Source organism: Pezoporus occidentalis, unplaced genomic scaffold (assembly GCF_034315485.1).
Source record: "Pezoporus occidentalis ecotype Australia unplaced genomic scaffold, CSIRO_AGI_Poc_V1 ctg55, whole genome shotgun sequence".
NCBI lineage: Eukaryota > Metazoa > Chordata > Aves > Psittaciformes > Psittacidae > Pezoporus > Pezoporus occidentalis.
The window spans coordinates 777687-804242 of NW_026915888.1; the positions used below are offsets into that span (position 1 = coordinate 777687).

At 42.1% G+C, this 26556-nt stretch overlaps 3 protein-coding genes across 12 annotated transcripts in view; 2 read left to right on the forward strand and 1 right to left on the reverse strand.

Annotated features, from left to right (window-relative positions):
* The window catches only part of COL23A1 (collagen type XXIII alpha 1 chain), a 170930-nt gene extending 169761 nt beyond the window's left edge, over positions 1-1169 (forward strand). The window contains exon 29 of the mRNA XM_062637998.1: positions 756-1169. Coding sequence (XP_062493982.1) covers positions 756-1088 — 333 coding nt within the window. The 3' untranslated portion in view covers positions 1089-1169. The remainder of the gene's footprint in view (positions 1-755) is intronic.
* Positions 1170-2159: 990 nt separating this feature from the next.
* The window catches only part of HNRNPAB (heterogeneous nuclear ribonucleoprotein A/B), a 30446-nt gene continuing 6049 nt past the window's right edge, over positions 2160-26556 (reverse strand). Inside the window, exons 6-9 of one of the 7 annotated variants that reach the window (XM_062638010.1) lie at positions 25710-25818; positions 25465-25617; positions 25302-25386; positions 2160-6973 (exon numbers count right to left, since the gene is read on the reverse strand). In XM_062638010.1, coding sequence (XP_062493994.1) covers positions 25316-25386; positions 25465-25617; positions 25710-25818 — 333 coding nt within the window. In that variant the 3' untranslated portion in view covers positions 2160-6973; positions 25302-25315. Of the gene's footprint in view, positions 6974-10353; positions 11761-24721; positions 25047-25179; positions 25387-25464; positions 25618-25709; positions 25819-26556 lie in introns of those variants that run through there. The other 6 variants (XM_062638013.1, XM_062638012.1, XM_062638014.1 and 3 more) reach the window with 6 other exon arrangements.
* PHYKPL (5-phosphohydroxy-L-lysine phospho-lyase) lies at positions 13921-22685 on the forward strand. 4 transcript variants are annotated; one of them, XM_062638001.1, is made up of 13 exons: positions 13921-14081; positions 15612-15730; positions 16543-16702; positions 17328-17402; positions 18218-18326; positions 18423-18539; positions 18751-18833; positions 19126-19351; positions 19598-19752; positions 20247-20336; positions 20548-20678; positions 21028-21084; positions 22501-22685. In XM_062638001.1, exons 1-12 carry the CDS (start codon positions 14023-14025, stop codon positions 21078-21080), a joined length of 1377 nt encoding a protein of 458 aa, XP_062493985.1. In that variant the 5' UTR covers positions 13921-14022; the 3' UTR covers positions 21081-21084; positions 22501-22685. The 4 variants fall into 4 exon arrangements, with proteins under 4 accessions (XP_062493985.1, XP_062493987.1, XP_062493983.1 ...); XM_062638003.1 differs by having other exon boundaries at positions 18239-18326; XM_062637999.1 differs by lacking the exons at positions 21028-21084; positions 22501-22685 and having other exon boundaries at positions 20548-21012.

The window sequence follows — 26556 nt, forward strand, 5'->3', positions numbered from 1 at the left end:
CCTGTCCTGGTTTATAATAAGTTACTTGGCCTGGTAAAATCTACCTCCTCCATCACTGCTTTTCATATGATGACTAAAACCAGAGAGATCCTTTCCCTTAAATGCTTTGAGGCATTTTTATCAGTTGGAAACTTCTTAAAGCACAGAATCATATGGTTTGGATTGGAAGGGACCTTAAAGCTCATCCAGTTCCAACCCCCTGCCACAGGCAGGGACACCTTCCACTAGAGCAGGTTGCTGCAAGCCTCATCCAAACTGGCCTTAAATGTGGCTGTTGGACCTTAGTCCAGAGGCATGTAACTTGTAGTGCCAGGTACCTGCTCCAACAGGCTCCAAACCCCCATTTCTTGTCTAAAAGTGACTTTTTCTCACCCTGTCAGCACAGTTTTGTCCATCAAAGCTGTTGTACAGCTCCACGATCCCTGCAAAAACCTCTTCCAGCCACTACGCTTTATTTTTCTCTGAGATTGAATGTGAACTACAATTAATCTGATTGCTCCTGACGGATCACCCTTCCTCCCTCAACATGTTGGATGATTTAACCCTCATCCTTTTCACTGCGCTGTTACAAATGTGAATCTCTGGTTAGTGTATAGAAGATCTTTCCCAGATGACAGGCTCTGTGTGCCTGTGAATTCCCTGCCATAAACCCCTCTGCTGACTTGCTTTATCAGAAATAAAGGTGCAAAGTCCTGGAGTCTGAGTAACTCCCGTGCCCTTTCTCCCTCTCAACAAGCAGTTGTGTTTCCAAACAGGCAGATCGCAGCATTGCAGGCTGCACAAGGGACCCAGGTTTACCAGGCCTGGATGGGGTGAGCGTGCCCTGCCCTTTGGTACAGTATCTGCTCTCTTTCCTCTTCTTGCATGGCTTGTGTGTGTTTCTGCTGTGGCCAAGCCCTGTTCCAGTGAACCCCTCCAGGGAGAGGAAGGGACATCAGGCAGCAGGGCTGGAACAAGATGTTTCACTCAGGCATTCACAGGGGAGGATGCCGATGTGCTGTGCCTTCTTCCTCCTAGTTAAAATTGCTTTAGATAAGGAATATAAGCAATGGGAGATCACGTTAGGGGATGTTTGCCCTTTATGGTAAGTTAGTTCTGCTTTCCCTCAGCACCTATGGCCCAGTTTGGTTGCCTTGTGCCTGTGCTGCTGGAAGTCTGATTCCCAGCTAGGTTTTGGAAAGCCTTCCTGAAATGAATGGCTAACTCTGCAGAGAACAGGTCACTGCATCTGTGGTGTCAGCATGCACCTCAGGTTGAAGGGCAGTGGTTACGCAGTGAAGTTCGTGCTCTACTCCCCAAGAGAGCTCTGCACAACGAGTTACAAGAGGTCATTGTTTTAGTTTCATTTTATTGACCATGGAAAATGCTGCATGTTCGATGATTTGCAGTTGTCTTCAGAGAAACAAAAGGGCAGTAAGCTGTCTCTCTTTCAAGAAGTTAAATTACTTTCATATGTGTCAAAGAAACCAATTACTAGCAGCAGGCCCGCTTCAACCCCAGAGATGTTCTGTTTACCAAGTATCTCCCATCTTAACTATATAGAAAACACTATATAGAAAACTATCTGTACTGAAGGCACTGTAAACTGCAGGAGGTGATTTCTCCAATATGTAACCTACTATATTGATTAGCCAGTAAAGCACTTGCATGTCTTCCTGCTTATGCACATGAGGGTTAGTTGCATGTTGGCTCTGGGAGTGTCATCTTCATTCTCCACCCCACTGTAGGGTGGAGGCTTGCTGCGTTCTCAGTGATGGCTTTCAGTCCAGGAGCATGACCATGAGCCTCACACAGGTTGCAAAGCTCTTTTGAAGTTGGCAAGTCATTCTGGGATCACTCAAGTGCAGCGTGGTAGAAACGTGTGGACTTCTGTGATGGCCACAAGTATTTTGAGTGCAAGGGAGGCAGAAAAAGCCCAGGGCAGAAATCAACCCTGTGCCCACTGGCATCAGGATGCGCTTTAACAGATCAGGACCTTTCTAGGTCAAATTACTGCTCTGTATCTTGTCCCCTTCACCCTGGACACCTGTGACAAATGTACAAATTGCACTACTTATGACCCAAAATATGACTGGTATCAGCAGAAAAATGTGTGTGTGTGCTCTAACTAATGTTACAGGAAAGCACATGCAAATAACTCCACCTGTTACACTCCGAGCATCGAGAGGGTAACCTTACTCACTGCATCTGTTTTATTGGGCATAGGCTATTTTACATATAAAATCAATACAGAATACAAAAAATGTGATGACTGACATTTACAGTAAAAAATGTAAAAATGCAGTTTTGACCTGTGTTTGCACTGGCAGTTCTCTCCGCTGCGCACGCATCCTCGTGGCTTCCACCCCCGGGTAACGTGGAGGTGGCTCTGAGGGCAGGGTCAGTGCATGTGTGCTCTCTGTAGCTCTACATGCAGAAATTCATGCAACCAGAGATCCAAGAGCCTTAAAACAAATCCAGCATCAGAAAAGGCAGCGCAAGTCAGCTAAAGTATCTTGAAAGAGTTGGTCACACATAGTCTGTTCCTCTTCTAAGGGGCTCCTTCCTTTTCAGTGTTTTCCTCCTGGTAAGTAAGCTCTTCTGGCTTTGATTTCTGTTTCTTGTTATCTCCATCAGAACAAGACGAATAGTTTCACTGCTTTTGCATAGTCCGCTTATTTCAATAGCTTCCATAGTCAATGGTCATAGTCATGACCATTTCCATAGGCATTTCCATCAGTTCAGCAAGATCTCTTAAAGAAACTAAGTACTGCAGGATCGAATTTAACACAATAAGGCTATCATCCAGAACAGAAATTACATCACTGCCCCAAACTAAAAAGCTCATATTAACAAAAAAACACATTTCCACATCATGCTTTCCATATATGTCTGATTGCAAAACCCACTGTTTTATAAAGCAGATTATGAAGGTAATTTACTGTGCTTCCAAAGTTCTGTATTTGTTCACATATTCCTTTCTGTTTGAAGGAAAAAGCAAGCGTAGGCTGGGTTTTTTCTTACCCTGGGGTGTATTCAGTTTTGTGTGGTGAAATACGGGTTACATTGCCTGCATAGTTATTTCTGTGCATACAAGTAAATGGGGTTTTGCATGGTAATTAATGGTGCTGCTAAACCTTTTGTGGTGAAGACGGAGCTTCAGGTTTTGGGGTCCTGACACCTGAGTCAGTGTCAATGGAAACTCAGTCTGTACTCTCAATTTTGCAGGGACCAGATGGACTGCCAGTAGCAGGATGTTGGCATAAGGTACAGTACTAATAATTGTAAAGCCTTGAGCAGGTCCTGAGTAATTCTGTTTGCTGCATGGCGATTGTTTGCACTGCTGCACATCCTTTAAGCACCATGTTGCATGCTTGGCAGACATATGTCATGCATTAGAAGAGGCAAGGTTCCATCTAGCTTCATGTCTTGTTCCCCACAGCTATAGGCTGGTGTTAGGGAACCAAAAATGACGTATCATTCTTGTTGATACTGTGGGTAGCAATGCCTTTTTTCCAGGCTTGCTCAGGCTAAGCTTTTATTATGGGCCAGGCAGTTTAGGAACCACTTATACAAAGACTGCATCACTCTGCAAAATGTGCTGGTGTGACTTAGCCCATACCCTCTAGCTGAGACTTTTACAGTGGATTCACTCTTTGTTGCAGAGTTACAAAACATTTATTTCCAAACAAAGACTTTTCTGCCATTGTAATTATAATCCACCATCACTACATGGCTTCAGTACTCGGTGAATCTGGGTGCGGATGGTCAGGGAGTTCCTACCATTTCACACAGCCACAAAAGCCAGAGGTTGCAAGTATAAAGGCAGAATGAGGAGACATGTCCCCCTGTAAGACTGGGGCTTGATCCAGACTTGTAGGAGGCTGTAACCTCATTCTCCAGCAAAGGTAGGGCACTGAAGCTGAGTGGAACCACTAACCCAGTTTCAAACGTGCGGTATATGGACAGGGTTTGAGATAACAGCAAGCATGTTACTAACTGGATGCAAACCCTTGGTTAGAACTGCGCACACCCTTAGCATGTAAAAGTTTTTAATTCTGTGGTAAGCCATGTGGATGTAAAGTTAATATGAAAAGAAATCTGAATGCCAATCCTCATAATACTAACGATGAGATCCCTAAGAGTAACGAATGGAGCGTTTCTCTGATTACAATGTTTATCTGTGTGTTCTTTTTCAGTGATCTCTAAGCATGAAGCACAGTATGTAAATAATGTGATATATTTGGATCTTTTTAATTTTGTATAAAAAAAGGAAAAAAAAACTTTCAACAGTAATATATTGACCTTTTTTTATACTGGATTCTGTCATTGCTGGACTCTGAAAATATTGTAAAGTTCCCAAGCCCATAAGATAACACATGATAACATCAGGATTTGATACAGGTACCACTGACAGTAGCTGGGAATGAACAGTGTTCACTGCTGTGTTGCTGTGTGAACTAATACTACTGGTCAGTGTGTTGCCTCGTGTGCCTTATCGCATGGAAAGAGGGAGAGATCCCTGTCCTCTTTTGCCTCTCAACTCTGTACTTGCATTGCACATGCACATTAAAAGGGTGAAAAAAACTGGCTGAAAACAAAGGAGAAAAGGCTGCAGCCCTAAAAATGCAGGAGAAGCTGCTGTGTGTATCATCTGGTCAACCAAAAGGACTTGCAACTTGCAGAGGAAACAAAGCCAGTCATTGCTACCTGCTGTTGGTGGGATGGAAATAGCAATTCTTTGGCTAAATGGAACCACCTCGACTACTTGTGGTTATTTCCACTACTATCAAGAAAAGCTTGCTTTTATGAAGAGGAAGCACCTCTGAGTCCTGTCCTGGGTCTGTGGCTGAAGATGTGCCAGCACTTGGTTACTGCAGAACCCGAATTCCTCAAGAACCCTTCACTGCAGGATTCCAAACCACAAAAACCCAGTGGTACTTTCAGCATAGGGAGTTGCAGGACAGGGAGGGCTCTGTTTTATTCTGTTCTTAGACAACAGAGCACATAATGTTGCTTTTGGGGCTCCCAGAACATGGGAATTTGGAGTATTTAACTGGTTTGGTTTGTAGGGTTCATCTGCATTGGATTTTTCTTGGTTCACATGGTTTTAATTGTAAACTCAGTAACTCTGCACATCCCCCTTGTCCTCTTTCTTCTCTCCCCTTTTTCGGTCTCTTTCTTTAGGTTACCTTGTCTCAGGCACATCCCATGCAGAGCAGGGTAATGAACGAAAAGAGGATTATGATTTTGGTATCTGCATATGGCATAAATGAGATCCAATTAAAAATGTGCCAACTATTCCACTGTTCATTTTTAAAGATGTTGTAAAGAATAGAGATTGTGCAGTGAAGAGCCATAAAAAGTTATTTCAGGGAGGAAAATCGCTTACAGCAGACCCTGTTCAGCTTCCAGTGAAGATCAAGAAGCAATCAGATTCCTTTAAAGGGAGGAGACACATTCTATTAATGAGGTTTTAAACTTAACAGGGAAAGATGTACAAATATCCATCCAATGGATAGAAGCTAAAGCTACACAAAAATCAAATACAGACAGACATGGCTTTTTAATGGTGAGACTGGTTAATCCTCACCAGACCAGTGATGTAATCCCCATCACTTTAATGCTCATTTCTGGAGGAAATACTTTAGCCCAATACAAGTTGCTAGGCTCTGTGTGGGCGTTTTGGGGTGAAATTAAGGGCTCAGTCACAATATCAGGGCTCTTTGTGGCCTGGGTTTTAGAGAATACAGAAGGGAGCAATTTCTGGTGCATTGAGTAGAGCCGAACCCTCTGTTAGATCCTTGTTCTGCTGCATCTCTTATGGAGCTGCTGCCAGAGAAGACTTGAAGGATGCACCCGTCCAGGGGCAATCTGTCTGCACAAGCTGACCTAGCGCTAAGGGAGTTCTTGCTCTGTGTTCTGAAGAGCAGCAGGAACATGGTCAGTGCTCCATGCAGTGACGTTTGACTGATGTCTGTGAGTTCTTATCCGTGCCTGGGTCCTATGTGTCCTTGAATGCCTTTAAGTCATCTGGGAACATCTGTTATCTGCTGGTACCGGAAAGGCCATCTAGATTGGTAGATGTGGACACAAAAGACTTATGGCTGTAGGCAGTGAACTTCTGTTACCTGGTTTTGTTACCCTCTTAGGGTCTACACCTACACACTGCTTGCTTTGCGGCTGTACTCTGCATCTTTACCAGTTACTGACCATTTTCTTGGCCACCATATAGATGAAAAATCCATGTAAATTCAGATCAACTAACAAATCAAGAAACAAGAATTATGTAACTCAAAACAGCAATGAAAATGCATTTTATTTACTTCCATTTCATGTTGTCAGCTATCACTTTTGGTGGCGGGGTTTTTAAAGGCATTGGGAGCAGCTGAATGAGCTCCCGCTGTCTTTTAGTGCTTTTGAAAAACCCCTTTACTGTCCCAAATTAAAGCTAAAAATCTTCTTCTCTGGAAGGTTGAAGGCAAATCTCTCATTGATGTCATGGGGAAGAAGATCTGTAATTTTTCCCTTAATGTACAGTTGTTCTTCCCATTTTCCCCAGTCATCTCCAAACTAAAAGCAATTCACTATTCCAAACCACGCTGTGGGCTTCTACACTCAAATTCCTGCACGTGTCCTGTTGATGGAACCTCTACAGGTATCAATGAGAGTTCAGTCCCCAGAATGACTGCAGAAAGCACAAGAATCTGGAAGTGTCCACAAACAATCTACAATGCAGATAGAAAAGTCTTGTTTTACATACGCTGGCAAAAACTAAACAGCTTTCTATCTAGCTCCTACTTGAAGAAGTTTGATATCACTGAAGCTACGAGACAAGCTAACCTCCAAAGCTTATGAAATTATATTAAAATTTATATTTTCTCTGAGGAAATACCCCGAAGTCCTATTATCTTCAGGTAAACAAGTCAGTATTCCGTCTTCAACTTGTGGAATATCCAGTGCTTGTAGGCATCAACTGTGACCACTGCCAGGCCTGCAAAACATTGATACAGAATACCAGAATAGTGCTTTACCTATTGCTGTCACTGCTCTGCGTGGCAGCCATCCCCCTCCCAGCACAGAGCCTCCTCTGCAGCCACAGAACCCAAGACATTTGTTTGTGATGGAGGAAGAGAACATGTTTTTCATCAACTGAACCTAACTGGGGGTTTAAGGGGTTGCAGCCTGACCACTCACAGCATTTCCATGCCAGTCAAGGAGGAAGGCTGGAATTCTCTTCCTAGTACAGGACTGCTTCTGGTGCCCATACCCATCAGTGCTACCACCTCAGCTGCCAAACCTTTTAGTGATCATCCTAGAAAATTCCCAGGAAAATGTCCTCTCTGCATTGGTTTGTTCTGCATCCCAAACATGGTGAGTCCAGCACAGAGGAGACCCACCTATACACCTGCAGCAACTCTGGTGTTCAAGATGTCTGACTGCATGCATACACATTGCAGCCTGCATGCAGTAGCTTCTCTGGACTTCTGCCACTGTCATTTCCATCATAAATGCTGGCAGGTATGGATCCTGCTGTACACAGCACCCATTGCCACTCCAGCTACGAGGGACTAACCAGAAGATCTCTGAGGATCTGCTGATGATATTTCTACTCCAGCAAGCCCTTCCATTGCTAATGCAGGTGAGACCTGTGGAAAGCAGAGCTCCTGGGAACAGAACAAGGTACAAGGGGTTTTGCTGTGATCTGCACTCAAAGTCCTTCCCATCTCTCAGCTAAGATCAGTGTGTTTGGCCTTTATATTCTGACTCTTCTGAGTGTTCCTTACTAATTGTACCGTGGGCATCAACAGACTGCATTAGAGGCACTGCTGCCTTCTGTATGGATTGCAAAGTCTAAGACAAAATCTGTGTAGACTTTATGTGCCTTCCGCACACGCGTATTTAGAAGAGCAGTTTGTTCAGTCATGATCTTACTGGGAAGAGTTAAAAAAAGATGTGCTTTGCTCAGCAAATCCACGCCAGATCAGTTGATTGCTTTTTTTCCTTCCATATGAAAATGTTTATGTGGGTCTTGTTGAATACTTTTGAGTTTGCAAATAGCTCACGAAGATAAATTTTACTTGTAGGTAGTACTGGCAGGCTCAGTCACACTCAGTGATTATCTCAGCCTCTTAAAAGCGTTTTTTCCCCCCAGGAAACCTTTATTCCCCCTGCTCTGGTTTGAAAGAATAGCTTGTTTTACAGGAATTCAGAAATAGAGCCGAGTGTTGCCACTAGATGTCAGCAGCAGTAAAGATGATAGGGAGGCTGCTAATAATGCTTGTGAAATATAGGTCAGTCTGAGACTGAGCAATTGATTTAGTGACAAAGATAAAGTATATGTTACCTTCATAACAATAGACGTTTTAGTTAACACACCTGATGATCCTGGGGGAATCTAAAGACCAGTCAAATTGGTGTTTTATCTTTGTTTTCTAGTTTACAAACCCAAATTCCTCAGTCTAGTTTAACTGACCATGAAAGCACAGTGGTTGCTGTTATGTTAAGGATAACCATGTCTGCCTGTGCCCAGGGACAGAGGGCAAGCAGCTTTCTCTAAGGCTTGTCCTATTTAAAACTGTAGCTAACAACCATCATTCCAGTTACTACCAACATTCTAACATCCTGTAGTCTAATCAATTTTGGAAGCAGAGTTCCCAAACTGAATCCTGAGGGCACAAGATCTCACTTGAAACCTCCAAAAAGGTTTTCATCTGCAAAGCTCTGTGTACATGGCAAATGCATTACGTGACTAACACCAGAGCTGCTACTGGCTGGTCCAGGTGCTGCGGGAGAGGTGATGCTGCTCCCAAGTGTCAGCTTTGGGAATGCTCCTGAAAGCTTTTGTGGGAAAGGGAACATGGGAAAATAACCCCCATGTCTGTAACTTCAGTGCTGAAAATGTGCTGGCAGCTTGATCTGGCCTGGAGAGATCTGCAGCTGAATGGTGCACTTGGCCAGGGAGTTCAGGAATATTTCTCTGGGCTATGAAACAGGTGGTAGAGAAAATACAGTCTTGACTCCAAGCTGAACCTGTTTCCAAGCCTTAATGTATAGGGATTTTAGTTAAAAAACAAGACATTGGCATATGCTTTGTTTTATTCTCTGGGGGTGCTGCCTGTTTTGCACACACTGCTTCTACACCTGCTGTATATATGATGGTGATGAATTTATTTCCAAATGGATTTTTCTCGTGTTTTTAAAAATAAGACTGTTTCTTCTAATGATAAGAGACTTCCTGATGCGTTTTCTTTTTAGGAAGCCAATATTATGGGGAGCTTTTGTCTTCTGTAATTTCATCATTACAGACTTTCAATTTTTATGTAACTCAGCATATAAAATCCTTGAGCAAAGCAGTGAAAACACATCTGAGGTTTCAGCAGTTGAAGACATGCTATCAACCCATGACAAAAAACCAATCCATGGAGAATGACACAGGTCATTCATTACCCGTGGTTTGGAGGTTGTCAGAACAACCCACAACCCAGGAAGCCTGTTTGTGATGACCAAGGCTTTCACACCAGAAAGCCTGTGTTCTAGTTTGCCTCCTTTCTTCTCTCCTCCCATGTGCAAAGCTCAGTGTCCCATTTCAGCTGCTGTAACCAAGCACAAATGTGTTGGCTGCAGCAGTGAACTAGATTTACACCAGCAGAGATTTCAGTCTGCAGTGTTTACTATCGCACCAGCCCACAGCTCAGAGTGAACCCATGAATTTTTATATGTAGCATACGGTTCTGCAGTCAGCAAAACACAGCAGACTCTTGGGCCACAATTAAGAACTCACCCATCCATAATGCATAGCTTAATTAAAATAGTAAGATATAATTATAATATTAATTATAATAGTAAGAAATTTCCAGCTTTATCATAAGGGTAAATAACCATCCTTGGCCAATGTAACTGTGCCTTATTAGCCTGTACATTTAATATGCATCATAAAGGAGAGTTAGAGCTTAGGTTTCCTGGCCACTGAATACTGATTTAATGCTGCCCTCTGCAGGAGATCTTCTTTTAAGAGACAAACACATTTTACACTACAGGACAAATTTAATGCAGATTTAATGTTGTGACACTGTCCCTTAATGGAAAGCGCACACAGGGGTGGACACACCTTTTGCAGAACTACATGGTTTGAAAAGGCATCTGTAAAACAGGAGTGCACAGATAGAAACTTTAATCTATTTTTCTAAATCTGGTATTTCTTTCTTGGGAAATACCATCATACTCTCATGTCTTTGGGGTTTTCTTAGCGCCACTGTTGCAGTAACAAGTGTTATACAAATAAAAGCTGTCTGTAGTAGGTTACCTGTCAAGTTTCCACTTTTACATTTCAGAGTATGGAAGCTCTGAATTATGTTCTTTAAAGAAAACAGATTTATATTTAAGATATGCAAAAATATAATAACAAATGATAAAAATATAAACATTGATGTGTCCCCAAACCACTTATCCTGAACAAACACTGTAGGCATCTGGCTGAATTCAAATCAGTGAATTTGGTTCCAACTCACACTAACGCACCAAGGAGCATCCTCAATAGGTGTCCAAAGGTGGCATAAAAACCTCAGTATTGCTTCAGTTCATTTGAAGCTCCAAAGTTTCACCTGTTAAGTATCTGCTGACATACTCAGTAGCACAGCCAACCCTTCAGTTGTTTAACCAGGAAGCTTTTCCAGCGAGGGGTGAAGTATCTGGATATATGTCAAGAGGCCTGAGACACTTTAACCTGCCAAGGCAATCTCTATACTGACTGACCTTACAGGACAGTCCAGTCTGTCATTTACCTGCCTTTTAATTGTGTCCCTCACTGTAATCCTGTAATTAACACAGTTTGAAATACCTCACAGCTTCACTCTGAGGAACCTATTGCAGGCTGAAGCAAACCAGTGAGCAAAAAATCCATTTCCTAAACTTCATTTTCCTTTATTAATACTCATATTTTCAGCTAAAAATTACTTCCTACTACTGTCACGTCCCCAGGTGAACTGCTGCAACTTTTCCATATGGCTGCGGTATCATTAGAAGGCACAACAAAAAGACATGTCTGTTGTGTAATCTGCAGCTAAAGTAAGTGCTGAAAACCTGTCACTTAGAAAAGAATGGAAGAAGGACTTTAATAGATTGTGTGACTCTATAGTGCTATAGAGAGCCTGGGGGAAAAACCACAGGAAAGCTGGGAAACATGAGTTTTCAATGCATAAGAAGTGGTGTTACTGACAACAGAGTGGAGTAAGAAATGCATTATGAACATTTGTGGTTTTCCTACATCTCGGGACAACAATCTGTCCCTGTTCACTGAATTCTGTAGAAGTTGCTTCATAGTTGTGTGGCTTTGTGGAACAGGCAGTTGACTTGTGTGTCAGTGTGGGATTCCTTATGGAATGTAGAGAGTAATGAACAGAAAGTTACAATGGAGATGTCCCAAGTATCTGTAAATGATACTAATACCACTTGCTGGATTTTTATATGCTGTTAAGCACTGTGTTGTATGCTTCACTTTGGAAAGTGCATTTTACATGAATTCATTACATATCGGTGAGGAGGGCACATCAAACTTGCATTTCTGCATCTATGTTAACTAGGACCTGCTTTTGCAAAGCACCCGCATTACCCACTGAACTGCCAAATTAGGCAGGAGCAGTAGTAAGCTGCCATCAGCTAGAATGAGGGTTGTAGTCCTCTTGTGTTTGCTGGTTAGTTCCATAGAGAGAGTGAAGCTTTATGGATCATTTAATAACCTAGCAACTTTTTGTGTTACTGTTTGGGGTTCTTTTCTTGTATCTTATAAAAAACACCCAGTATGATGAATGTTCAGCACAAAACACTGCAGTCAAACCTGACAATCATTTGTTCTGCTGCATTAAATTCCTTTGGATGTTTTAAAACTAGCATTTCTGTATCAACATAATGAAACTGTACCTGCTGGTATCTAAAATCTAAATGAAAATCTTACTTGTTTGTATACAGCTTAGAGAAATACATGCAATGTGTGCTTTTATCTATATTTGTTTTGAAATGATGCTGATAGGGCTTAATCCTCTACCATGTTATGCAAGTGTCCCTTATTTATAGGAGTGGTTGCATCACTCCAGTAAGGCTGTTCAGAGGAGAAAGGGCTATTTGTGTGTGTGCAGTTTGGACACCTTGTGTGGTTTTGTTTTGAATGTTATTTACATGGTATTTTACACAAAGCTGACTAAATCTCTGTAAAACGTATCACCTTTAAAAGAAAAAATATATATAGATATTAAGAATACAGAAAATGTACTTAACATCTCTATTTGCAAACTCTCCTGTGATTCTTTTATCATGTTATGTGCCATGAGAAGTATTCTATTTACTCATTTCTTTGGGGAACAACTACTTTAAAAATGAAGGCATTAGCAACAGTATTTCTTAGCCATTGTTTTAACATGTTAAAATGGTATTAATTAGTACTGCATTGTGTATTTCTAGTTTAAAGCTGTAATGGACAGTACATGAATTAGCTTGAGACCTCCAAAAATGTTTTCCTTGTGCTTTCTGTAATAAAAGCAAAGACTAGGTTTTAAAGAATGGTCTCTCTGTACAGATTGCTTTTCCAGTTGTGTGAATATGTACAATGAACTCTGCATTTGTAACCAAGAGTACACTTCCCAAACTGTAAATGTTCAGGTTGTTATTATAAATAGCTAATAAGTATCTTAACCAGACAAGAGTTCAAATAAAGATTAACAGTCATTCTTAACTCTTGCTCCACTGTCTTTTGTGACTTGCAACCCGACTTTTAAGCACAGACTGTTTGACTTCCTAAGTTCAATCTAACTTTAAATGCCCAGCAATTTGGGTCTGGGTTTTCCATATTACACTAAGTTTAAATTGCTCCTGTGTTTATCAAATAGCTGCAACTAGAGATAATTACTGGTGGCTATGCTTAGTCAGCAACACAGTCTGCCAAGTGTGTCGTTTTAAAGGGTTTGCTCCATTTTCTGGACTCTTGTTAACAGATGTTGTCAGTTTAAAACAAAAGAATGTGAACATGTACTTGGCAGGAAAAAAGAAATCCGGCATCTTTTAAAATGGAGCTTGTTAAGTTTATAAACTCAGTTATGGGATACAAGACCCTGAGTGGCAGAGGACTCAACCCATCCCAGAATGTCATTTCTGGTTCTTTATCTTTATTCCTATTTCCCAAACAAACAGGATCAGGGAAATGATTAATCTTATGATAGCGTTTCCTCTTTTAATCCTAACTACTGCCTGTCCTAGGATTGGCTCTTAGTCAGTCAAGTCTTACCTGCATGTCACAGGGTACATGGGTGGCATGGTTTAGTGTGTAAAGGTGTCCCTATCCATGGCAGAGGGGCTGGAACTTGATAATCTTAAGGTCATTTCCAACCCAAACTATTCTATGATTCTACAACACTGCCAATGATTTGGTTTCACTTTTACCGAGTTTACTTCAACACAAGTAGGTGTTGAAAAAGTACTACAGCTGTAACACCTCAGCTACTGCCTCAAATTATTTTCAACTGCAAAAGAAACTTAACATTCTCTACCTAGAAATACAGAATGATAATGATATAGCTGTAATCATGATCCTTAAGAGCCCAGAGAAATGTTACTTCCTCTGAGGTGCTTGGAAGCTGGGGCTGCACAATCACCACCCGGTGGTGCAACAAACCCCCTGTGGGTCCAGTTTCTACACAAGCCGCCTTGCAGGACTGCAGCCGTTGCAGCTTCTCCCCTGTTTGTGCTGTGGCACCTCGGAGGCGAAGTCACCGCTCCTGATGCTATAAGCGTACAGCAGTGCAGCCGGCGGAGCCTCAGCGCCCGGTGAGTTCCCGAGCCCCTGCTCTCCTCCCTGCGCAATCAGCCTGCCCCGGGGCGCGGCTGGGCTGGCAGCTGCGATAAGGGCGCTGCACTGACGCCCTGCCGCGGCAGCGCTTGGCGCGGCCCGCAGGGGGCGCCGCGGGGCGGGCCGAGCTCCGCCCCAGCCCGGACCCCGCCGGGGGAGGCGGCTCCGCTCCGGGCCGGGCCCCGCCGAGGCCCCCAATCGCGGTCATGAGGCCGGAGCCGCGCTCCCGGGACGAGACCCTGGCCCTGCGGCGGCGGCTCATCGGGTAAGTGCTGCCGGGGGCAGCGCGGCTCCGCCGCCTGACGGGGCTGCAGGGCTCGGCGCGGTCCGCTGCTCCCGGCCCTCCGCACGGCGGCGGCGAGCACGGCTGCTCCGAGCCCACCGGGGGGTGAAACGACCGAGCTCCGGTTAGGGTTAACCCAGCAGCATGGCGCTGTTAGCGTGCAAAGGCTGATGGTACTGGTGTGATTAACAGCGATTAGCGCTTCTTAGGGAGGAGGGGTTAAGAACTGAAGGGGAGCACTGGTGGGGTATCTAACGTGCCCGGTTAAACATTAACCTGCTGAGAAAGCAGCTCCTGGGAGCAGACATGGGCCTGAACCTCCCCAGCGCTACACCCTGGACTCCAGAAAACTTTCTATTACCCCAGAACCGTGACACATTAACAACGTGTCTGCCCAGTGTGATGGAATGAAGCACTAAGACTCTATTCCAAGCTTCTAATTGCTTATATTGCTTCAGCTGACCTCAAGAATTTAGTTGTTGCTACCAGGAGCGGCTGTAAAACTGTTGTATGTAACTGAGAATGCATTCACATTGCGCTTTACGCATTCCAAACCGAGGCTATTTTAATCTCTATGTATTTTATAAATCCAAGAGTTGGGCTGCAAGTTAATGCTTAAATTAGAATTGTGCCAGTTGCAAAAACCTGAAGAAGACCGCTCCGTGTATTTCATCTTCTCACCGATTTGCCCCGACACCAGGAACAAAGCCCCAGCCTCTCTACGTGCTTCCTTAGTGTCTGCTCAACAGTCAGGACAAGCTCACAGAAACCCAACTGTTTCACCATTCCACTGCCAGCTCACACAAAAAGCACAGGAATTCCTGTACAGGAGGGACAGGGAAGCAGTTTCTCATTTTATCCTTGTCTTTTGGTGTTCATTTGAACATGATTTTGTATTTATGGTCAAATTATTGTATTTTTGTATAAGCAATCTTTTACTAAACAAAGCACGAACATTTGACATTGCTCCTTAAGAGTCAAATCTCTGCAACTCACGCAGATACCTGGTTCAATTTTGGTTGGCAACTTATTTAAGAAGTGAAACAAAACAAACACACACTGAACAGACCCAACCTTATAAAATCACCCAAGGTTTCAGCTAAGGTTAGTGAAGCTTTATACAGATGCAACAATCTCAGCAACACACTACCCAGAAATCAGGACCTGGGCAAGTACATAATAAACAATCACAAGGTAAGAGACACCAACAAAGGTTTCAAGACATGAAGGGCAAACAGCACAGACCACAAGGAACCACAGTTAAGACTGGATAGAACTACAGAGGTAGGTGCCAAATGCTGTGGCTAAATTCCTAGTGAAGGTTTTTCAGTTCTGGAGCATGTTTTTCCCTGTGATTCTAACACAATGTAACTTCAGGAGCCAGAATCAGGATGGCAAACTGGGGCAACGTCTCTCCCTTCATTAACTGACTGAACTGCAGATATTACCAGTGGAATAAACTATGCAACTTCTGGACTTCACTAAGATTTATTTTCCTTTCTGATGCCACAGCTCTTCCTGCAAGCTGTTCTTCTCTAACGATCCTGTGAAGATCGTCAAGGCAAAAGGCCAGTATATGTATGATGAGAATGGAAGACAATACCTTGACTGCATCAACAACGTTGCTCATGGTAAGTTCAAAGTCATGTTATTTAATGCCACGTTTTTCTAAGCACAACAAGGAACAATCAGTACTTTTTACCAAGCACTGTGTTGGGGGAAGGTTTGTTTAAATAGGAAAAGTGGGAGAAACCTTTCCAGAGCCTATAGTCTGGGAAATCACAGCTCACATTTGACTTTCTGAGTGTGTGAATGTGCTTTCCAGACTCACTTCCTGTTCTGTCTTCCTAGAGACGTGCTTGGCCAAAAGTTACAGCGTTTTTCCATGAAAGCGCAAGCAAAGCAAAAGTAAAGCTAACAAACAGCTTGACATTCTGTTGGGTTAAGTTACTGCTAAGCAAACAGTCACAGGACCACTGCTCAGTGTGGTACCTTAATCATGCATTAGGAAGTAGCTGCTACTTCGCTATTGTATTTGAACTAGCCAATGGGTCAGTGTTGTCACTAACGCCATAGCAGGGCTAATAATCCTTTGATGGTAAAGCTCACCTACTACACATTCCCAAACCCCTACACATCATGTAACTGCCTAGATCCAAGTATCAAAATTAGACACTATTTGTTCCAGTGTATCAATTTCCAGTATCAACTACAACCCTTAAAGTACAGTATCCGGCAACTTCAAACATTTCGAGGGGGTGGAAAAAGCCTTTTAGAGGAAGCTTACAAGGTGTGCCAACACTGGCTTCTGCTGACAGCATTATTAATGCCTCACTGATACCTCTGTACTATTAGAGAAATACAAGCATTAAGTTAACATGGGACTGAATATCATGGGTGACACAGAATAAGTCTCAAGCCATTCTAACACGCTCTCTTGCAGTTGGACACTGTCACCCTGCTGTAGTGAAAGCAGCCCATGAACAAAGTCAACTGTTAAATACCAATTCCCGTTACCTTCATGACAACTTGGTCAATTATGCAGAGAGGCTTTCAAAAACACTGCCTGGGAAGTTATGCACCTTCTATTTTCTGAATTCTGGGTAAGTTGGCTATGTTAGAATTGGTCCCTTGTTCTCCCCAGGTGTATATAGACAAGTACAACACTCACTTATCAACAGCCAATTGCACTATCTGGTATGGATGACTAGATGCTGACAAAAGCCATTTTGGGGGGGGTTTGTGTCTGCAGAAAACTGTGGTTGGTCCTTTTTAGAATGTTGGTCACTCTAAAGATTACATTTAGTAAGCTCTCTATCAATCAGGAAACTAAACTAGTGCTTCATTTCAGAAGGGTTTTATTCTATTTAGTGTTTTATAACCCCAATGCCTTATAATGTAAATGTTTACTATGTTACCTTCTGGTCTGACTTGTCTTCTGAACTGGAAATTACTTCTAGTAGCAATGCATATTTCTGCTGGGGGGCAGATATTCCTAAGCAACCTACAGCTAAAACAACTCTTTTTCCATAGTTTCTGTACTGTAGCTTTTTAAGATGGATTCTGTTCAGGTGAACAGTCCTGTCTAATTAGTGCTGACTACTAGGATCTGTGAGCAACATGCATAGAGTTCTGTTCTTTGCAGACACAAACAGCACTGGGGGGGGGGGCAGAATTTCCAAACTCAGACATCCACAGTAAGACACTTACTGACTTTTTCAATTATAGATCTGAAGCCAATGATCTTGCCCTAAGACTGGCACGACAGTACACAAAACATGAGGATGTTATAGTTTTAGACCAGTAAGTATATTGACAGTTTTATCTATCTGCGGGGTACAAGGCTCGGTTTTGTTCTGTGGTCACAGCATTTCTGAAACCTCCTGTAGTAGGGAGACTGTCACCAGGAAGTTAAGGGATGTAATTTTCCTCTCTGTTCAGTATCTGCAAGATGAGCCCTGAGGTTGGGTTCTCCAGTCCACAACAGACACTGACATACTGGAAGGTGGCCAGCAGTGGCCTGCCACAATGGATAGGGAGCCATAGGCTTGAGAGGTTAAGAAAATAGGGTTTGTGCAGCTGCAGGAGATGTTTAGAGAGAAATCTTACTGCTGCTACAACTCCCTAGTGAGAAGGAGCGGAAAAATGGAGCCAGACCTGAAGACACATGGTGACAGAAAAAAAAAACAACAAACAACTGATATAAGTTGATATCTGAAGGCACTCTAATGAGACAGTGGAACAAAATCCTTTACAATGAAGGTAGTCAAACATGAGAACAGAATGCAAAGGGACACTGGAAACTCTACCCTTGGAGGATACTCAGAAGTAGGACAGACATGTCCCTTCCAGTCCTGCAATCGTGCTTATGACATAACACTGGCGTGATTCTAGTCACTGGTCCAGGCAGACCATTGCTAAGGGGTACTGTGCCTCTGCATCCCTTGTATTCAGTACACAAAGAAATCCAACTCGTACTAAAGCTTACTGATAGAAACTGCAGAGCTGTTCTGATCTTAAGTGATTGTACTCCCACCAACTGAGGGCCTAGCTACTCTTGAGCTATCAGGAATGCTAGTCCTAAAAATCATTTTGATATTGAGGAAATTACTCTTTAGTTCTGCTAATTGTTTTTTAAGTGCTTACCATGGACATCTGACATCCCTGATTGACATAAGCCCATATAAATTCAGAAATCTAGAAGGACAGAAGGAATGGGTCCACGTGGTATGTACTTCACGCTATATAATTACCAACTACTTGTCAATTTAATGAAGTCTTATTTACAATATACTGAATATAGGATACTGTTCCTTTGCACAGGCTCCTGTTCCAGACACATATAGAGGACTTTACAGAGAAGACCATGAAGATTCAGTAACAGCCTATGCTAATGAAGTGAAAAATATTATTGAGCAAGCACAGAAGAGAGGCAGAAAGGTAAGAAGTGATTTCCATAACCATTTGTCTTGCCTTAGAACTGAGCACAGCTGCCTGCCAATGCCATTCAGGATTATTGAGCCAAGTGGCACAGACTTGTCAAAGAGGAAAGATCACATAATAATGCAAGAACCATCGAATGCCAAAGAGCTTGCTGTTAACACAGTTTCCACAACTTTCTGTATTGCAGCCATGCTACTTCTCATTTCAGATTGCTGCATTTTTTGCCGAGTCTCTGCCAAGTGTGGGTGGTCAAATCATTCCACCAGCAGGGTATTTTCAGAAGGCTGCAGAGTAAGTGGTCATTCATTATCTTTTAAATTTAACGTACTTGTGAACTATAGATAAGAGAATTTCTCTGCCTGCTGTAGCATACAGCTTGATAGGCAGGAAATGGTCTGTGCCTTCACGTTAGAAAGTAAACTTTGTATGGCAACGATCTGCTTTTAAATACATAATATAGATTACAGGCCTGTACAAGTTTGTTTCCTTATAAGTTTGCAAAGTGATGCTGTCTGCATGTTTTTAAACAGCAAATACTATGTTCTGTTTGCTGTAAGAGACAATAAAATCTCTTATGTTACAGGCATGTACGCAAGGCAGGAGGTATATTTATTGCTGACGAAATTCAAGTTGGCTTTGGCAGGGTTGGCAAGCACTTTTGGGCATTCCAGCTGCAGGGAGAAGACTTTGTACCTGATATTGTCACTATGGGGAAACCAATAGGAAATGGGCACCCTATTGCCTGCGTAGCAACAACAACAGAAATTGCAGAAGCATTTGCAGCCACAGGAGTTGAGTATTTTAATACAGTAAGTTGCCCAAACTCTCCTTTGCTAAAGCAGTCTTAAGTATTAAAATGGGATAATCATGCAGTTTTTATTAATCTTTATCACTCAGTTTCTATTATTTGCATCTTTCTAGTACATAGCCTTCTATTTACTAGCTCCATCTGCTAAAAATGGCAGTATGCTCATACATCACTGAGGCCACACTCTCAGTGACACTTGCATCTTTTTTCCCTTTCCATGCTATGTGCAATCCTTTCCTGAGCTCAGTTTGGAGGAAACCCTGTTTCATCTGCTATTGGATTAGCTGTGTTAGATGTGATTGAGAAGGAACACCTTCAGGCTCATGCCACAGAAGTAGGCAACTTCCTAACGGAGCTACTCAAGGAGCAGAAAATGAAGCATCCCATCATTGGTGATGTCAGGTATCAGCACCTTATTTACAGTTTTTAGCTGCTTTTTTCTTTGGTTCACACTCAAACTGATGTGGTTTTAAGATATTCATTAAATCAGTGTTTTCAGAAAAAATCCAACAGCCTGCTGTACATCAGATTAAAACCAGCTTGAAGCTTATCAAAAGCCTGGTCTGCTTTGCCACTGCTGGCCAGTACTGCTTTATTGATGTATTAGGTGCTAAAGGAACTCACTTTCCTGTTTGAACTCCAAGTGCACCAAGAACAGAATTAATGAGCTGGATGGAAAATATGCTCCACATCAAGTCCTGCACTGCCATTCTGAGCAGATAAAAGTCTGTGCTGTATCACTACATTTCTTCAAAACAGCAATATCCTTTCTATCACTAGCCCAAACATCAGGTAATTCTCATGCAGTAAAGGTCTGGGCTCACAAGAACCTTTTTTAGTTCACATACACTTCCCTTCCTTTGGCACAGATTTGACTATTTTTATTTCCTTTAAAGGGGTTCTGGCTTATTCATTGGAGTGGACTTAATCAAGGATCAAGCAGAAAGGACCCCGGCCACAGCTGAAGCAGAGTATCTAATAACAAGGTACAAAGGACAATGGTGTAGTTCTGCCATGTGCAAGGCAAGCACACAATAACAAAGTAATCTTGCCACTCAATAGTTAAAATATAGCCAACTGGCTGAAAAAGAAACCAGTCAGTGCAGAAGGGCATTGTTTGGACAGCCACATGCTGATGCTGAGTTTTTCTGAACTACATGCAAAGGCAAACATAATTCCTTGCTATTTTCTTTCCAGACTTAAGGAAGAATATATTCTATTGAGTACAGATGGACCAGGAAAAAACGTGCTTAAATTCAAGCCCCCAATGTGCTTCAATAAGGAGGATGCAAGATTTGTTGTGGACACAATTGACAAGCTACTAACAGGTAGTACAGATCAAAACTGCCTTACAGAGTGTTGCTGTTGGACTGCCTTGAAGTCAATGCTGAGGCTGCTTTTCAGAGGTGCTAAAATAGCCAAGATGGTAGATACTGAGCACACAGGAAAATTAATCTTGGTCAATCCAAGTGTAGCCTTCACTTCTGAATTATTCTGTTTTAAAGTTCTCTGTCAAAATTATTCACTCTACAGATGCACATGCCTTTTAAAATAGCTTTGCCTCTGTGCATTTGACACTTGTGGTTTTATACAACTTCTGCACACTCAGTATTAACTAAGTTAGAAACAAGTTTTTGCACTGTCACGAGTTTGCTAAATTGCTTCTTCTCTCTCCAGCTATGGAAAAAGAAGATCTGAACCAACAGAAAACATCCGCTGGTGCTACCTGAGCAGGTATTTACCTATATTAATCTTTCACTATTTAAAGGCCAAGGTTCCTACATATAACTTCACAAGCATTGCCACTGGCAGTAGAGCAAGAACAAGCATCCTTGGAGATGCTTTTACTTGAAGTTAGTTTGCAGGTACTTCTGGCAATCCAGAAGCACAGAGCAGACTTGCGCACATCTGGAACTCAGCCTGACACTTCTACACACATAGTTCATACTCACTTGTTTGTAAGCTAGGTCCACCATGTCCCAGAAAAGCCTACAACCAGAGCATGCTGTACTTGTCTGGGGAGCTTTAAGAGTGACTGGGTTTAACCCCTGGCATGCAAATGACACGCACATCAAGATGAAAAACAGCTTTTATGCTGCTCAGTGCCTCAGGTCTCTAGACAGAAGTTGTTCCAGCTGCATAATTACTTCTCAGCAAGTCTCCCCTTAACTGCCCTTGACATCAGGAGCACTGTACATTCTGCATGCCACAATTTGGGAACCTCCACTTATGCTAACAGCTTTATGAAGAGCAATATAAACAGTACTTTTAATACTACAGCTCCTGTTTTACTTAACATGTGACTTGAAATAGTATTGCCTTCTGTTCTCTTGAGCATTTCTGACTACTACATAGGATCATTTCACATACATGGCTGTTACCTCATGCTTAAGCATCAATTTACCCCTATACTCAATATGCCTATACCGTGGGTATCAGCAAGACAAGAGTCCTGTTAAATCTTCCAAGCCTCATAGGTCTTAGTATCTGTTGAGGTCCCTCTATAGCTTGCTTACAGAGAACACCTATCTGCAATTCATTCTGCCACACACTCATGAGCACAGCGTACACATTTGCACAGTTAACACCTCAATAACAACACATTGTAGTAGAAATACTTCAACCTACTCTAAAAGGCAACCAACAGTGTTTAAACCAAGTGCCCAGCAAAACTCTATGTATCTAGATGAGAATGTACCCTCATGTAATGATTGTAATCAATGTTATCACTGGTGGCCTCAACCACCACACTAGATTCTCAGTGCCATGACCCTGAGCTATGGAGAAACGTGGTTTTAGTTCAATATAACATTAGTATAGCAGGCACAAGAAAAATGTGTTAATATTTTATTTAGCAAGTTAATGGAAAGACATACAGCTGATGGTACTACTTATTCTCAAAAACAGAAAGATTACTTAACAGTGCCAGTTTTAACTTAAGAAACCTGTGACTTTATGTACTTGTCTGCAGTCTAAACTAAGCACAAAAAAAATGTCTTTATTTTCTACAGGAAGTCAAGAAAACAAAAAGCCTCTTAAGTACAGTACTAGCAGGACACTTACATATAATGTAAGCAAGATGAGGCAATGACCAAGTTATTTAATGCTTTTACCAAAACAAAACCCCATAACTTTATTTTCTTTCCATAGGTTTCAAACAACGTTCAAGATCATCTACTAAGAAACACTGTTCTACTGTAATTATATGCACATTTAGCCTTCATCCTAGCATGTCTTAAACCAGATAAGTTACCTTTAACTTTGTTATTTTCAGTTATCTTGTTATTAGTAAAAGCTTTAGGAGAAATAAATTTTGCAAGAGCTTGTTTCAACTCCGGCAGAAGTGTGGAATTGGCTTTTATTTAAAACAGCGTATCTAAAAGTGATGCTAAAGGAACGTATTTCTAGTAGCTGCTATAAACTATATATTCTAAATTCATGCTCTTTCAGGTTATGACTTTTGCAAATGAAGATGAGCCAATGGGTTCTCTCTTTAAATCTGCTGCTACCTACGCAAACACCATTCTTGCTCCCAGTACACCCAGTCCTGCCCAGGCTTCTCTAACCAGTTTCAGAACAAGGTCCCTAACAACACTATATTCAACAGTCTCAGTGACCAGATTAAGTCACAAACTTCAGACTCAAATCCACAACATCAAATGCATGAGGAACAGACTGTGAGGGCCATGGCTCCCAAAGCAGTTCTTACAAAATACTCTGTCCTCAAGAAATCTCCAAGACTAGTAAATTAAGAGCTCATTACAGCCATAAGCAACAACCTTGTGTACAAGCCCTTGCTTTCACCGGGCAATTAACATGTTGTGTCACAAACTTTTCAGGCAAAGGATATAGGAAAAGCCAGCTCTGCATTTAAGTACCACTATCCTCAATTTCTGCTTAAGGCCACATCACCTGCCAAGGAAGCATCACCTGAGATCATACATACTTCCAACAACACCACAGTAACAGTCAGCTGACAGACTATTGCTAATACACTGCAGCAGTATGGGCCTGATACTATGCACATTCCCCATTGGAGGGCAAACTGTTTGCTAGAAAAATACTCTGCTACCCCTTATTTCATAAGAAAACAAGTTGAAGTATGCAATAAAGCATTTCAATTTTACATCCTAAGACAGTAATACTTTTAAATACTGTACTCATTTCTTTCAGTTGTATGCAATTTTATTTGCTAGTTGGGCATTAGGTTGCATACTCCAGCTGTAAAGGTGTCATACCATCAGATTTAACATCTGATTCATCTGTTTCATATTCCAGATTTCCACTTAACACCAGGAAACTCTTACAGACTTGTAAGAGTCTTGAGGACCTTTTAATTATACGGCAAGTTTTTCTTACTAAGGACAGCCAGCAGGGAGCAGCATATTATAGTCTCTGCAGGAATAGCTGCATCCCTGTTTAAAAAAAAAAACAAACCCTGGAAAAGTCACTAGTAACATCTGTTTGTGCCTTGTCTTAGTGTCTTGGTTTGATTCCACTTCTGGTTCCCATTTATTCAAATAGAAAATATGGAAAAAAAAAGTTGTCAGTTTTAGCTTTAAAAAGAAAGATCAAATTGATTACTTGACTATTAGCAGTTTACTTTGTGCAGCAGCACTTGCTACTTACTTATAAATCTGAGATTAGGAGTATTCTGCAGCCAGAGAGGCAAATCATATCATAGTTATTGCCTTAAAATAGTGGTAACTAGTCAAAAAAGGAGAGCGTATTTAGAGCTGGTCACTCATCTCTTTCTGAAAGAGATGTGTTGTTGTTTTTCTACCCACGACTTTAGTGGAAGTTCTTTTAGCAATTTATGATACAGAAAAAGGCTGCAGCTACTCAGACTTTGCATTGGTAATTTAATGTCTAACCTGTCTTTCAAGGCAGGTTATTGTATAACATACAATTAAGAACTTGTAGGAGTCTCAGACTCAAGGCAGTGAACACGAAGGAAGTGCAGCCAGCTGCTCGCACAGCTCAACTTCCTCCTGCAGTGCTGTCTGGACTCTCAAGCCCTACCTGAAACCTACACTTCTGGCTCCTCCTAATAGAGGCCTACAATGCAGACAGTAAACACAGTTATGCTGAGCCTCTGTGCTTGTCTAGAGCATGAACTGCCAGCACAGCCTCCACAAAAGCTGGGGCTTTCCACCTCAGCTCTCTTCTATAACCTCCAGGCAGAAGTGACTGCAGTTTTTAGCTGCCACTTAACTGCAAGTGAGCACAACTACCAATACAGCCTTCTAGTTTTAAGATTAAAAGCATTTAAGCACAACTCTTCATCTGTCAAGGTACTGCCATGAACTAAGTTCTGGGAACAGGATGCTGGCATTTTACTGATACATAAGCTGAAGAATGGCACAAGACACTAGATTACGCCTTTTTTATTTCAAAAGCTAGGATAGCTTCAATATCCATGTCATGGTGAATCAGAACACATGTAAAATACCTTACAATACATTAGATTCCAAAAAGGTACCAAAAAGTACAGTAAAATTAACACTTCCATTACAGGAAATGTATGACACAAAAACAATACAAAATAAAAAGGTGGAAAGTGACACTGGTTCCCTAAGATGCATCTCATTCTGTACAACTGGAGTAATGCAGAGTCCATAGTTAACTCCAAGAGGCAGTCCCTAGATGCAGAGCTGCAGCTTTAAGCAGACCCTCAAAATCAGTTTCAGTTTAACCTATTAATAAAATCATTAATTAATATCTTCAGCAAGGCTGAAATTTACACACCACACTGTCTAGACAACTAGTTATCTTTAAGTATTAAACATGTAAAACATTTCCAGGGAGCTCTTCCAAGTAAGATGCACATTTAACAGGCCATAGAAATTTATTGTAAAGTTAAATTTGGTACAGAACTGAAGTATCCATCTACAGCATTGTATACAAAACCTATGCAGTCATTTTCCAAAAGAGACCATGCCACTGCATACCTGAATAAGTTTGATCAATATGGCTTGTAGTTATTCTGATGACCACCACGTCTTGGTGTCTTCCCATAATTTGCACTGCCTTGACCTATGAACAAGAGAACAAATGCATTAAACTGCTAATTAGTTATGCTTGCTTATACCCAATACAGTTCTCTTTACTTACTGTAATCATAGCCTGGTCCATATCCATAATACCCATATCCTGAATAATCATAGCCTCCATAGCCACCATAACCTTGCTGATAGCCGTATCCTTGATTCCCATAACCCTGGTTCCAGTAATTGCCATAACCTTGATTCCAATTTTGACTTTGAGCTATAGAAGGGAAAACCATCCACAAAATCCCATTTTAGTACACACAACTTATTAGAATGTGTCCATACTAAAGTAGTGCGTGTGGTACTTACCGCCGCCTCTTCCGCCTCTGCCTCTTCCTCCATAGCTACCTCTTCCTCCACCACTACTGAACTGTTGCTGCTGGTAAACTTCTTTTGGCTGTGCTACCTTAATCTCGCACTGAAAAGAAGAAACAGGGATGAGTGTGTATGCTGTTCTTATAGCAGCAGCACCCAGCCTAACAAGCTAGGAAAGCCAGAGATTACCCTGGAGGCAAAGGAGGTATGCTTGCTGTGCTTCCCATCACATGAGCAGGACTAACACAAACCCAGAAGCATCTGATGTATTGTGCCACCTGGGCAAAGGTAAGTTACTGTCAGCCAGTCAAAGCAGGCCACTGCTTTCAGAGTATTTCATACCACCTATTTCCTACCATCAACTTCCCCATGGAAGAGAAAGGTAAGTCCTACTGGCCACACAAAGCAGGCCATTGCTTTCAGAGTATTTTAATACTGCCTATTCTCTTCTATCAAGTCCCCCATGGAAGAGGTGCCAAGGCCACCTCAGCATTACTACTGCTACTGTAAAAGCCCACTATCCTGGCACAACCTCTAAGACTGTTGGATCACTCCACCCCAGCTGTACTGAATAAAACAGGCTCTGAGAAATGCACAAGAACAGTTTTCCTGGCAGCCTTTATATGTACTGAGCAGCTGTGCTGGACTACAGTACATCTACCAAACACTTGAAATCATTACTTATCAAATACTAAGAACAGACTTGACACAGAATGGTTGCCCAGAGAAGCTGTGGCTGCCCCATCCCTGGCAACGCTCAAGGCCAGGCTGGACAGGGCTTGGAGCAAACTGCTCTAGTGGAAGGCATCCCTGCCTGTGACAGGGGGTTGGAACTGGATGA

What these genes read in the sequence shown, in the direction of transcription:
- PHYKPL (XM_062637999.1), top strand. Translation starts at nt 14,023, where the DNA reads ATGAGGCCGGAGCCGCGCTCCCGGGACGAGACCCTGGCCCTGCGGCGG. An exon ending in CTGCGGCGGCGGCTCATCGG is followed by an intron (nt 14,082 to 15,611) that starts GTAAGTGCTGCC and finishes CTGATGCCACAG; the next exon opens with CTCTTCCTGCAAGCTGTTCT. An exon ending in TTCTATTTTCTGAATTCTGG is followed by an intron (nt 16,703 to 17,327) that starts GTAAGTTGGCTA and finishes TTTCAATTATAG; the next exon opens with ATCTGAAGCCAATGATCTTG.